This window comes from Cygnus olor, chromosome 13, assembly GCF_009769625.2.
Source record: "Cygnus olor isolate bCygOlo1 chromosome 13, bCygOlo1.pri.v2, whole genome shotgun sequence".
Classification (NCBI taxonomy): domain Eukaryota; kingdom Metazoa; phylum Chordata; class Aves; order Anseriformes; family Anatidae; genus Cygnus; species Cygnus olor.
Window position 1 is genome coordinate 685,898 of NC_049181.1, and position 12,571 is coordinate 698,468.

Here is a 12,571-nt window from a genome sequence, read left to right on the forward strand (position 1 = left end):
CCCCCGCTTCCGGGCGGCGGCGGGCTGGGAGATGTAGTCCGGCTGCGGGCGGGGGTCCGGCCCCGCCGGGGGGCGGCCGGGACCGCCCGGCCTCGGGGACCGCCCGCAGCCGGCCCTGCCCTGGCACGGCGGTGCCCGGGGCGCTGCTGCGGGCCGGGGGTGCTGCGGGGCGGCCCGGCCCGGCCCTGCCGCTCGGGACGGGCCCCGAGGGGTCACCGGGCCGCCCCCTGCCGGCCGCCCCCGTGCCGACTTCGCTCCTGTTACCGGCTTTGTTCCCCGGTTCGTGTTTGAGGGCCCCGAGCCTGCCCGCGGGGCTGCCGCGGTCCCGGAGCGCGCGGCGCGGGGCTCCGGCCTGCCCCGGGCACGGCCGCGGCGCCGGGCACAAACCCGGCCCCGAGCCCCCCGGCCCGGCCCCGGGCCCCCCGCAGCCCCGGGCCCGCCGCGGCCGCCCCCTGCCGGCCGGGTCCTCCGCCCCCCCCCGCCCCTGCCGTTGCCACGGACGCCGGCGGCGCGTGACGCGCGGGGACCGCCGCGCGCTGCTGACGTCGCGCCCGGCTCCACGTCGGCTCGGCGGCCAAGATGGCGGCGGCGGAGGGCGGCGGGGCCGGGGCGGCCGCGGGGCCGCTGGTGAGGGCGGGGGGCGCGGGGGGCGCGGGGGGCTCCGGGGGGCGGCGGCACAGGGCCCGGGCTGCGCTCGGGTTGGGCCGGGCAGGGCCGGGCAGGGCCGGGCAGGGCCGGTCGGTGCGCGGCCCTCGGCTCTGTCCGAAGCAGGCCCCGGCCCCGGGGCGGGGAGGAAGGGCCGGGCCGGGGGCCGGGGACCGGGCCCGGGGGCCGGGGGCCGGGCCGGGGCCGGGGCGCGCTGAGTGCCGGCTGTCCCGGCCGGACACGGCCCCGTGCACCCGCTGCCGCCCCGCCCGCGTGGGGGTTGCCTTAGAGCCGGCCGGGCTGCGCTTGGTGGCTCGCTTCGCCCGGCGATGGGGCTCCGCTCCCGGCAGCGCCTCCGCGGAGCACCCGGGCAGGCGGCTCCTGCCGGCCCCCAGCGCCGACCCGGCCTTCTGCCGGGGGTGTCGGAGCTTCCTCGTGGGTTGCCGCTCCGTTGGCTCCGTTACAGGTAGCGCACGGGGTTACGTTGCGGTGGCTACGTGGCTGTTTGGCGTTGCGTTGTCTAAAGCGTGCAAGTGTTATGTTTCGTTCAGCTATCGGTGTTTAAATAGAAGAGAAAAGCAGGTTGCTGGCAGTCTGCGAACAGAAATGCACTGCTTGTGTGTAGCTACGCACCCGACCGAGTGCCTTGTTAGACTGAGTCGTTTAAGTCAAGCAAACTGACTCGGCTCTGTTGTTGATCCTAGTATTTAAAAGAGTACTTACGTTGTATCTTGAAGCTCTGAGCAGTTCCTTTCATCACAGACCCGGCTGAAAAGCCCTTGAACAATTTGCACTGTTGGTTTGTATGTCTTGAATCCAACAGTTGAAACAGTTGGTTTGTATTTCTTTCATTCTAAAGGCTTTGCCATGTGCTTAGTTTGCAGGCCTCGCGGATGTGTCAATATCGGAAGACATTCCGGTGGAAGGGGAGATCTCTGTTCCTGTCGGGTCTCACTCCCCTGACGAAGATTACTCCACGCTGGATGAACCTGTTAGGGATACTATTGTAAGTTTGTATTCCCTGCTTCTGTTTGTAGTAAAACGTGTGTTTTCCTGATCTCTTTGGCCATCTGCTATGCAACTCTGTATTTTCGCATAACGCTGCTTGATTTATACGTCTAAGAAAGTTTTATTTATTTTCTTCTTTTTTTAGAACTATATATGTAAAATCAGTTCTCATAGGTCATAAAACATTTGAATTGCAGCCTCAAAGTTTCTCTGATCTCAAAATCTGTGCAAGTGTGAAGACCTCACGTGGAACGTGGGAGAAGACCGTCCTGACTAACAGGATTTTTAATTAATTTTCTTATGGGAGCAAACAAATTATTTTTCTTAATTGTGTATTGTTAGAGTGTGTAATACACCTGTGGTCGTTAAGGAACGTAGGAAATACAGCATTGTTTGTTGCAGAGGATGCTTCAGAAATTTTTGTGTTGGATCCTGTCTTGATTTACCATCGATACTGCTTTACATTTTATCTTTCTGCGTTTAGTTGAGATCTGTAACTTTTATGAAAAGGCAAATTAAAAGTTACTTCTTTATTTCAGATGAGAGACCTAAAGGCTGTTGGGAAGAAATTTGTCCACGTCATGTATCCAAAAAAGAGTAGTGCGCTCCTCAGAGACTGTACGTATAAGCTGATGTTCAAGATTTTGAGCGGCTGCTTTGCCAACATGCTGTGTGGGCTGGGAAGGGAAGAGATGAGTGGAACAGGAGGGATTCAGAAGTGTCTGTTCTGTGTTCTCGCTGTTGTAGAATGCTGAACAGCAGAAGTGGAAAATCAGAGGGTTATCAGAGCTCTTTTAAAGTGGAACGTGTGTCGGAGTATGTAGGACAAGTAGCTTTAATGGTTAGCAGGCTTTGAATAAGTTACGTACAGGATATAGCGTAAGATGCTAAACAAGAAAATTGTAAGCAGGTATGAGGAAAATAACATGCTGGGAGTTGGAAGAGGGTGCTTTATTACTTTGATAACAATTGAGCGTCATTCTATGATGTTTGTGTTTGTTTTTTTCTCTGTCTACAGGGGATCTTTGGGGCCCTTTGGTGCTTTGTGTCTCACTTGCACTGTAAGTACTGATAGGAAGTGGATTCTTATTGTTTTGGTTTGTTTTAGTCTTTGACACCAAGGAAATAAGAATTTTGGAATTTCCTTTTACATGTGTTGAGATCGAGTTCTTCTGATGCTGCTTTGGTCTTCTACAAACACTGTCTTTGTAGGTTTTCTTATAAAATGTACTTTGAACACTTGAAGCCCCTTAGGACCTCCCGTCTTTAAATTTAGGATTTAAGGGTGAGCCCTCCCTCACACTGTCTTAAGAATTTTACTGAAAAGTATTCTGATTCTGATCATTCTTGATGCTAACACATTTGGATGACTTCTTTGACCCTAATCCGTAGGTCAAAACCTACGTCTGAGAACTGCTGCGTACGTGCTGTGTGCCCTGGAGGACTGATGGAAAAAAAAAGCTTGTTCTAGCAGTTCATAGATGGGAGATGACTATGGCTCCTACATACTAAATGTTTTCTGTGCACTGAGTAAAATGTTGTTAAAGCTTTATCAAAAACAGACGGTGTAATTTAGGGTTTCAGATCTGTGTGTGCTTATCTTTCCAGGCCTTGTGTTGTTTGTGTCCTGTCATTACAATCTTACCCTAAGGCATACCTCATGCAGTGCCGCCTTTGAGAGAGTACCAAACTCTCAGTAGTTTAATTTTTGTCATCTTGTCTGTTGTCCATGGTTTTATTCTCCTGTCTATACTTGCACAGTCCTCAGAACACGTGCACAAATGAACCAAAGTGCCCTCTATTGGGCAACAGTCCTTTTCTTTTCCTATACAAAATTCACGATACCAAAAATAAGAAAGCAGATGAAAAATAATTGGTCTTCAGCCTAGCTAGGAACTGACATCGCAGCTTCCTATTGTCACCTACTCCAAGTTTGCAAAAACTTAGTCATAAATTGGAATTAACTCCTTATATCTGTTACCTACAACAGGATGCTTCAGGGTGGATCAGCAGATAGTAAAGAAGACGGAGGGCCGCAGTTTGCTGAAGTCTTTGTCATCATCTGGTTTGGTGCGGTCGTCATCACACTAAACTCAAAGCTGCTTGGAGGAACTATGTGAGTGCTGGCGTGTAGGAGCAGTCAAAATGCTCCAGTTTATGAAATTTTCAGTGATGTTTTGATCTGACTGCTTTTTTTTTCCATTTCTCACCCTCCGCTCTAGATCTTTTTTTCAGAGCCTGTGCGTTCTGGGTTACTGTGTCCTGCCCCTGACAGTAGCGATGCTGGTGTGCAGGCTGGTACTGCTAGCAGGTTCCGGGACTGTCAGCTTCATTGTTCGTCTTATCGTAGTAATGGCTATGTTTGGTTGGTCAACGTTAGGTAAGTGTGTTTGTGGTGTAACGCTGTTGCGCACGCTGAGTAGTGCGGTGCTTAAAGAGAGGTTGCGTTTTGCTGAATAAAGCAAGGATTGTTGTAAATAAAGGATTGTTGTAGCTTGAGGTGTTTTCTAGGCTGCTGCAGTACTGTGGAAATAGTTCTCCCAGTCCTTGTGTTGGCAGACGTTCAGCATTTCACAGAATCACAGAACGGTTTAGGTTGGAAGAGACCTTAAAGATCATCTAATTCCAACCCCCCTGCCGCGGGCAGGGACGCCTCCCACCAGATCAGGCTGCTCAAAGCCCCATCCAGCCTGGCCTTGAACGCCTCCAGGGACGGGGCATCCACAGCTCCTCCGGGCAGCCTGTGCCAGTGCCTCACCACCCTTACAGTGAAGAATTTCTGCCTTTGCCTTCCGTTTGCCTATGCTTCTCTTGATTTTTGTGGTCATATACAAATTGCCCTTGAAGGGAGGATGACAATTTCATATTAAACTTCACGTGAGACTACTAGGTATTTTATTCCGTGAGCAATGTTATAAACGCCATTTAAAAATCACTAGTCTCATACAGGCGCATTTGCATTATTTCTCCTGTTCCTAATGTACAAGTCTGAATCTTATTGCACAGTGTTAATCGGCATCTGTTTTTCTATGTAATAAATAAATTAATCTTAGTTTTAACTTACAATTAGAGACCATTGTTCTTGAACAATGAGTTACCATTTTCTGTCCCTCAACTTAATTGCAATCAAGATACTAATTCAAACTTGTTAACATCTGCAGTGGATCTTTCTCTTTTGGTTTTACGTTGTTCACATTTCAAGTATTTTTCTTTTCCTTTGTCACCAGCATCTACGGCTTTCCTGGCAGACAGTCAGCCTCCAAACCGCAAAGCTCTTGTTGTGTACCCTATCTTCCTCTTCTACTTCGTTATCAGCTGGATGATTCTCACCTTTACACCTCAGTGATGCCAGATCAGAAGAGACTGTGTGATATGGACTGCAAGTTTTTCATGAACACTGCAGTTAATCATTGGCTTTATCTCTTATTAATTTATAGAGAGAGATGGTGTAAAAAAGCAGGCTATGGGATAAAGCCAGAGAACTGCAAAATTGGTCATTTGTGTGTTCCTCTTCTTGAGAGATACTGAAGTCCAGCTGCTGGTTATTTTTTTTAATTAGCCCTGCCCTTTAGTTGTGTTGAATAAAAAATGCACACTGTGACAGGGATTGTTCTGCCTGAGGAGTAGAGGGGGAGATCTTGGAACTTCAAGAAGTTTGTTAGGTGAAGTTATAGGTTCGCACGACTTGGCAGAATTCTTGCTTATGCTTGGATTCTCGCTGGAGATGAATATGCCTTATGAAATAATAGAAGTTCATCGCTGTTACGTGTTGGTAAGGAAGAACGTGTTTGACTCCTGTTCTTTTTCACTTGTAGAGTGGTGAAATGTATATACAGTGCATCATAGGATTGTGAGCTTTCACTTTGAAATCAGATTGCAGCAAAAAATAGGTTGGGTCCAATTTCCTACTAATTAGAGCAGGGCAGAAGGGAACTGTCTTTGCTCGTATTAATGTATTCTGTATTTGTGTTTCAGCCACTTTGCATGTCAAGGTGTTTTAGCCGAATGCCTTCAACACCACAGCTACACTGACTAGTCCATATATCCAACAAGGGAGACGGTGTTTACACTGGGGAGTTACAAATCTTTTGTTTGCCACTCTAGAGTTAAAAGTTCTGGAGAAGCAGTCAAGACTAATCGGAAAAGGGACTTGGCCATCATATTGGCTCTGAACATTGAAAATGGAAAACTAAGTGTCTGGAGAGTACAAAGTAATGTATATTTAAAAAAAAAAAAAAGAAGTGAGTTGAAGTTTTGATATGTATGATGTTTGGATGCTAACGTGCCAAACAGGACTGAAGTCCAAAAGTTTTAAAGTGGGTCGAAGGAAGGAAAATAAATCATGATGAAGGTGGCGGCTCTTATGGAGTATCCTACAAATTCCGTTCTTAATTGATTATATGTGACTTTCATTTGGTTGTTTACATGGTCGGTGTTTCAACATAAACACATGCAAAGTTGCATATTGTTCCTTTGTACTTACAATGAAATGTGAGAAACTTTTCTATAGTTTTTTTTCCTAGTACTTTTTATAAAAGGAGAGGAGGCTTATTGTCCAATGCTGTAGGTAGGTGTATGTTGCCTGCCTGGAGAACCGTACGCAGGCATACAAGTGGGTCATTTATATTTCAGCATAGGGATTGAGACCTGGAGAGTTGGTTGATGAAGATTGTACAGAAATTATTTATGTTGCCCATTATTTTCAGTAAGAAGTCCAAGGGGGAGATTTTAGAATGTCTTGGAGGTGAAGAAACTGCTGTTAAAATGCTCTTTTTTTTTCTGAAAATGAGTATCAGATTTCCTTTCTCCTGTAGTAATGCAAATAGACCTGAAATTGATGTAAGTGGGTCCTGTTAAAGTGTAAATATACGTAATTTATATTTATATATAAAAATGAAGTCTCTGCTATAAACACTATAAATACTTGGTAATTGGGATAGAAACTTTTAAGTGCGTGGACTAGAAGTACGTTTGTGCATTTCTGGGAGCGTGGAGGAGAGGAAAAGAAAAATCAGTTACTCTGCAGGGACCCTTGTTGGTGGCAGAACAGTCATCAGCGCGCGTGTGTGAAGCTGACAGCTGTTCTTGCTGCCTCCCTTACACCTCAGCGTGTCTCTTCTAAGTTGCTGCGAGGGGAGCTCTGGTGTTTCATATGCTTGGGTATAAAATGGAAATGGGGAATTTTTAAACATCCATTAAATTATTACTGGTAAGGAATGTGACTTTTCTTTTTTCTTTTTTTTTTTTAGGCGTGCTGTTTTCCATTCATTTAAACATTAGTTTGGCTTTGTGAATATGAAAAGAAATATTCAAGGGAAGTAGAAAGATAGTAAACTGATTGATTAGTGAGTTGAATTCTTTGAGGAAAAAATCTTTTCTATTTCAGCACAAGAATTTAACCATGGTTTTATAGAAATCCTTGGAATTCTCTCTCTGCAGTACTTAATATCCAGTGTGTCTTGAGACTTGATGTGGTATCATATCTGAAAGATAATTGGAGCAACACTTGATTGAATTTGATTGATTTGATTTTTTAGGAAAGAAGGAAAATGATTTTGAAGAGGAATTAAACAAAATCCCAGTTTTTTTATCTCATTTGTCTTTGATGTGTCTCATGATGGCTTGTTCTGTAACATGTTGCTCTTGGCTTATGTAAGAGAACGAAATTATATTAACTAGATTCACTTTTCAGCTGGTCACTAGAGGTTTTAGTCAAGAGTTATTCTAATCTGGAAGAATATGCAGAAATGCACTGGTTATATACCGAAGTTTTTTTATTATTATTTTAAAACCCATGGCAATCCATTAGTGTGGAAACCATTTTCTAAAGCAGTGAAACGTGTAAGTGGATTTTTATCACTAAAGACTTGACATAAATAAAGCTTTAGCTGTCAGGAGGCAAGCAGGAAACTAGATTTCCTAAGTTTTCATGTCTCCGGTTGAATAAAGTTATCCCTTAAGTATGGGGGGTTTTTAATCACAGTTTACTCTTAGCAGAGTAGAGGACACTGATGTTCTTGGCCAGGAATCCTAGCTGCTGTAGCTCACTGTCTGACCACTGAGAGATGTGCTCGATGCCAGTGTGATTAGAAGCATGCAGTATGTCTCGTCAAAGGTAATTTCCCCACCACAACTGTGGAGGGGAAATATCATTGAAATTGTTTTAATCAATTCTGGAAAATTTTCACTAAAAGTGGCTTGGCCTTTAAATCTTTAATCTACTGAAAAGCTTAGCCATTCTTATAAGTAGAATATAATTGCTTGGAAAGGCAGAGAGAGCAAGCAATGAGCATCAGTGGAAATGAGCATCTGATTGAAAATTGTGTGACTTGAAGTCTTAGGTGACTTCAAAAAATCTAGAAGCCAAAACTATAATTTGTTCCTCAGCCAAATTTTGCTGTTCTGTACCGCCACTGTTTTTACTGACTCAGCTTGTCCCTCAGCAAGCAGCTGGTCCCCAAAGCAAGCTAGATACGGGCGCGTTACAGCACGATTGAAGCATTTCAGGTTTAGGCGGGTGAAATACCTCGAGCTTATTGATACTCACAGACTGCCCAGGACTCACGCTGGTGATGTTCCTTTAAAATAATGGCATTATGTGAAGGAGCTGAGGGTGCCTGCTCATTGAATGATACTTGATCTTGTTCAGCCGGTTACATAATGCATTCCTCCAAAAACACATGCAGGTAATCCTTGTAACCACAGCATAGGTTTTAATTTGTCATTAAAGCGTATGTGGTAACTCCGTTGTCGGGCTTTCCAAGGGGAAAAAAGCCTCTTCCTTCTTGTTTAGAGCTGGAAAGGTAGCAAGAAGAAAAGCAGATGTCTCACCTTTAATGAAGTGCTTTAACTTTTCTGTGTAGAACGTGGATGGTTTTCTGGTGCATAAACCAAGCTTTTTTTCACACTAAGGTTTTTAATACAGTTAATTAATTGAAGTTATGTGTTCGAGTCTGAATTTAATTTTGATCTATTTAACCCCAGTGAAAATGAAAGTAATTTAACTTCAAAATTTATAGATTAAAACACTGAAACACATGGGGGTTAGTCATATATGTGGACGAGAAGGACCACATACGCTGTACTGCTGGCAGCCAACGTCAGTGCTGGCCTGTAAAGCAGGTAAGGAATGCCTCGTCCCGGGGCCTGCCCGCATGGACAGGGCGCAGCGCTTGTCTGCGGACGCTTTGTCCAAAGAAAGACACGTGGTGTGGCCTGGGGCTCTGGAATGAATTGAAAGAAGGTGGGGTAGGAAACAGTAGAATTCTCTACTCCTACAGAATTTTTCTAAGCATTTAAACTGCGTGCATGTGCATCAGTGAGTTAATGGAAGCTGGTAGGAGCACTGCTGCAAGGTGTAAATCGTTATTTCCTTCTGCTCGAGAGAACTGCTGCTATTATAGATGCATGTAAATACCTGATGTTCTTATGTTTTAGCCAATTGTACGGATACTTTTTAGGAGCTAGGACCAGAAAGAGCATTTTATCTGTACATGTTGAGCCTTTGTCCTACACACGGAGGTGCTGCAGGGAATCCAGCACTTCAGCATCCTGGGAAGTGAAAAACAATTCTCGCTAAGGGTTGGTGACAAGATGTGCCCAAGTGTCAGTAGCGCTCAGGTTCTGCAGGGACCAGGCACAGAAGAGGAGCTGTGCACTGGTAGCACCAGCAAGACGCAAGGGTGAAAGTCTCCAAGTCCCTGCCCACCACTTCTTCCTGGTGCAGTACAGAGCCCAGAGCAAAATGCGTCAGGCGCGTGCCAGGGCTGTTCAGTGCCGAGCGGTGGCATTGGTTCGCTCATGCTTAAATCTTGCCTCTACTCCTGCCTGGTCACAGACCCTAAACATGAAAACACCTGAGCTGGTTTGCCTCGAAGTCAGTATTGATGCAGGCAATGCTCAGGCTGCCGGCCGCTTTGGGGAGGGAGGTCTCAGCAACCACCTCGCGGATACGAGTCTGCCAAGTGGATCTTACCAGCATTGAGCCCTGCCGTTAAAACATGAAGGTACTAAGGGTAAAGAGGGAGCGGAGGGGTGGGAAGGCAGTCTGATAAATGAATAGCACTTTAAAAATATTTCTAATAATGGAATTAGAGGCAGTGAAGTGAAGTACATCTGTTCTCTTCCACTGCCCTGTGGGGTGCAAAGAGCACTTTGTCCTTTGGGGTGTGCTGGCTGCAGAAATACCACTGTTGAAGACAGTGGCAGCACGTCAGGGGCTTTGCTACCCGTTTTCCTCCAACGTGTTCTGGAAATGCTCCGTGCTCACAGGTGGGTCACCAAGTAAAGCAGCAGCGGGTGCCCAGCTCGCTGCGTGCCCGGGCACTGAATGCTGCCTGCTTGGCTGGGTGCAGGCTGGACATGCTGGTGGTCACCGGCACCTCGGGACAGGGGGGACAGGGCCACAGCACAGGGAGTGACTTCCCCCACCCTGTGGCTATTTCTGCTCCATTGGCAGAGATTTAAAATGCGGCAGCCCTGTTTTTTTTTTTTTTATTGTCTGGTTAATGAGAGCTGCCATTTGCAGTTGTAATTCATTTCCTTGAGGCTGAGGTTCCAAGTCACCAGCACGTTAAGACTCTTAATTTTGTGCCTGACCTGTTTATGCTATGGGGTCTGCACCTACCTGGCCTTTTCTATAATACTGAATTTTGAGCAAGAAGATTACTTTCAACAGTATTTACTGTGGCAATGAGGAAATGATTAAGTGTGCCTCTTTTTCCCATAAGATGGAAATAATCAACATATTCATTAGTCTACCTTCAGTTAGGATTGTGCACAGGAGATCGTTCAGACCTTTTGGATTATTTCCATCTATTACTCAATTAACATGTTCATGCTCTGAAGCGTGCTAGCCCTTTACACTTCTGCAAATTGTGAAGCAATTGCTCAAAGCAATTCATTTTTACCCTTTCCCAACTTATTGCTAGGTGGAAAACTGAGCAAATTTTAAGATCATTTTGTACACTCGCAGTCAGGGCTGATTAGGTGCTTCACGTTTGAAAACTGGCCTCATGTAACTGCATAGAAAATTTCAAGACAGTCTCGCTCTTGGAGCGATGTGAGACTAATCCAAGTAGCTCACCTTGCACATTACTAAAAGATGTTATCAAAGGTATCAAAAGCGTCAAAAAACAACCAAACAAAAAAAAAACGCACGAACCTTTGCAGAAGCGGTGTTTTGTAATTTATTTTGCTTTGCTCTTGGGAGCAAACCGCTGCACCTGACAGAGCTGTCCTGAGAGCGACCTGGTCTGGTAGCAGCTTGCACCTTGTCTCTCGCTGGTGTGCGCGGAGCAGAGAGGTGGTTGCTCCCCCCGCATTGACAGGGTGCGTGGGCTTCCCTGTCACATTGCTGGGAAGAGGAGGACACCTAACAGAAAGCAGAGCGTAACTTAAATGCAGGCACAGCCCGACCTGTGCACACGCTTCACTCGCTGCTGCTGGGAAGGGACGGGCTGTGCTGCCCCGCACCCAGGGCCCTGGGTTGCAGCTGGGGTACATGGATGGTCTAGGAAGCAACCGAGGGAATGATGAGCAGACGTCCCGGTGGGATCACTGACCACTGTCAGAGTGAAACCGTAACTTCTGACCTCTGGCTTTCTGACAGGTGGCTGAAGAAATGGCTGCAGCAGCTTGGAGCTGAGCCTTAGGCTGCTAACTCTTCATGTTGCTCGTGTTCGGCCTGGGGGAAGACCCTGTGCCCTGGGTCTGGGGGCCAAGACTTTGTTCTGTGGGCACTCGCTGCCGCTGCAGGGTGGCGAAAGGGACCGGACTGGGCAAACCATGCCCAGCAGGCAGGTGTCTCAGCAGAGATGGTGAGATAAAGCTGCAAAGGGAAGGTGTGGTAGGGAGCTGTACGCGTGCGGCTGCTGGTTGTGGCAGAAATCAGGGACGCAGCCTTGCTCTGCTGTCATCCTTGTCCGGATGCTGTCGTGTGCTTGTCTCCAGGATTTCTCCTAGATTTTGTTCTCAGTCCCAGTGAGAATAAAAAGCTGTAAAGTTCTACCTGCTAATGTGGGAAGTAAAGCTTTATTTTCTCAGCGGTTATTTGCCTTGAACCTTGTCACCCTGCGCCTGCATTTCAGAGTTCAAAGTCGCTGCTGCACAGGACAACGAACAGGGGCAGTTTTGTTCCGCTTGCTACAGCCTCGCTGTGCCAGGCACATCGACACGGCTGGGCTTCCCAGCCTTCTGGTCCTGATAAGCCTGCTGTTTGTGTCGCAGGCTGAAGGGAGAGGGCTGGAGGTCAATAAGAGCCTCAGGGACTGCAGTCTTCCTCCTGTAAGACAGCTGCAGGCGGGCAGCAGCCATGGCAGGGGTGAGCTCTCCCAGTGCTTACCCTTACTGGGAGAGAGGGAATGGAGCAATTGCCCTCTGTCTCTGCTCAACTTCTCCTGCGTGTGTAGAAGGCGTTGCCCCAGCCCGTCACACGCAGCCGGAGGTAACATCTCCTTTGTCCTGGTTTGAAACAGCTTCAGCCAGCACCCAGGCCCAACCTGCCTCAACAAGAGCTCTCCAAACCCCGTTTCTTCCCCCAGCTCGGGGTTGCTTGCAGTGCAAAGAGTATAATATGCAAAACAAGCTCACTCTAAAGGGGTATCAGGAGTTCCCTATTTTAAGAGAGAAATGAAGAATACAAAATAAACGGGGAAGGCTGAGGAGCAGTCCTAGTACAGTTGCATAGGCAGCATCTCCTGCAGGAAGTGTATTAGAGGGCAACATACAGGGAGCTGCTGTATTGCTAGTTAGTTCTGTTCCAATGTGCACAGAATATTTTAAAGCACTTTTTTTCTTTAACCCTTTACAGGCTAGCCAGGCTTCACAGAGTAGTGAAATGTCTGAAACGACTGGAGAAGAAGCTGGGTGTTGCAGCAAGGAAATCATAGAATCGTTAAGGTTGGAAAGACCTGGAGAG

The 12,571-nt window shown here is 47.0% G+C and overlaps 1 protein-coding gene across 1 annotated transcript; it reads left to right on the forward strand.

Moving 5' to 3' along the window:
- Positions 1–502: 502 nt before the first annotated feature.
- YIPF6 (Yip1 domain family member 6) lies at positions 503–6,870 on the forward strand. The gene is made up of 7 exons (XM_040571913.1): positions 503–627; positions 1,523–1,651; positions 2,193–2,271; positions 2,672–2,714; positions 3,644–3,769; positions 3,876–4,033; positions 4,881–6,870. The coding sequence occupies exons 1-7, from the start codon at positions 580–582 to the stop codon at positions 4,997–4,999; spliced, it is 702 nt and encodes a 233-aa protein (XP_040427847.1). The 5' UTR covers positions 503–579; the 3' UTR covers positions 5,000–6,870.
- Positions 6,871–12,571: the final 5,701 nt, after the last annotated feature.

Coding starts and splice junctions, on each gene's coding strand:
- YIPF6 (XM_040571913.1), top strand. CDS start 580: ATGGCGGCGGCGGAGGGCGGCGGGGCCGGGGCGGCCGCGGGGCCGCTG. Junction 3,770..3,875: donor AAGCTGCTTGGAGGAACTAT/GTGAGTGCTGGC, acceptor CCTCCGCTCTAG/ATCTTTTTTTCAGAGCCTGT. Junction 4,034..4,880: donor GTTTGGTTGGTCAACGTTAG/GTAAGTGTGTTT, acceptor CTTTGTCACCAG/CATCTACGGCTTTCCTGGCA.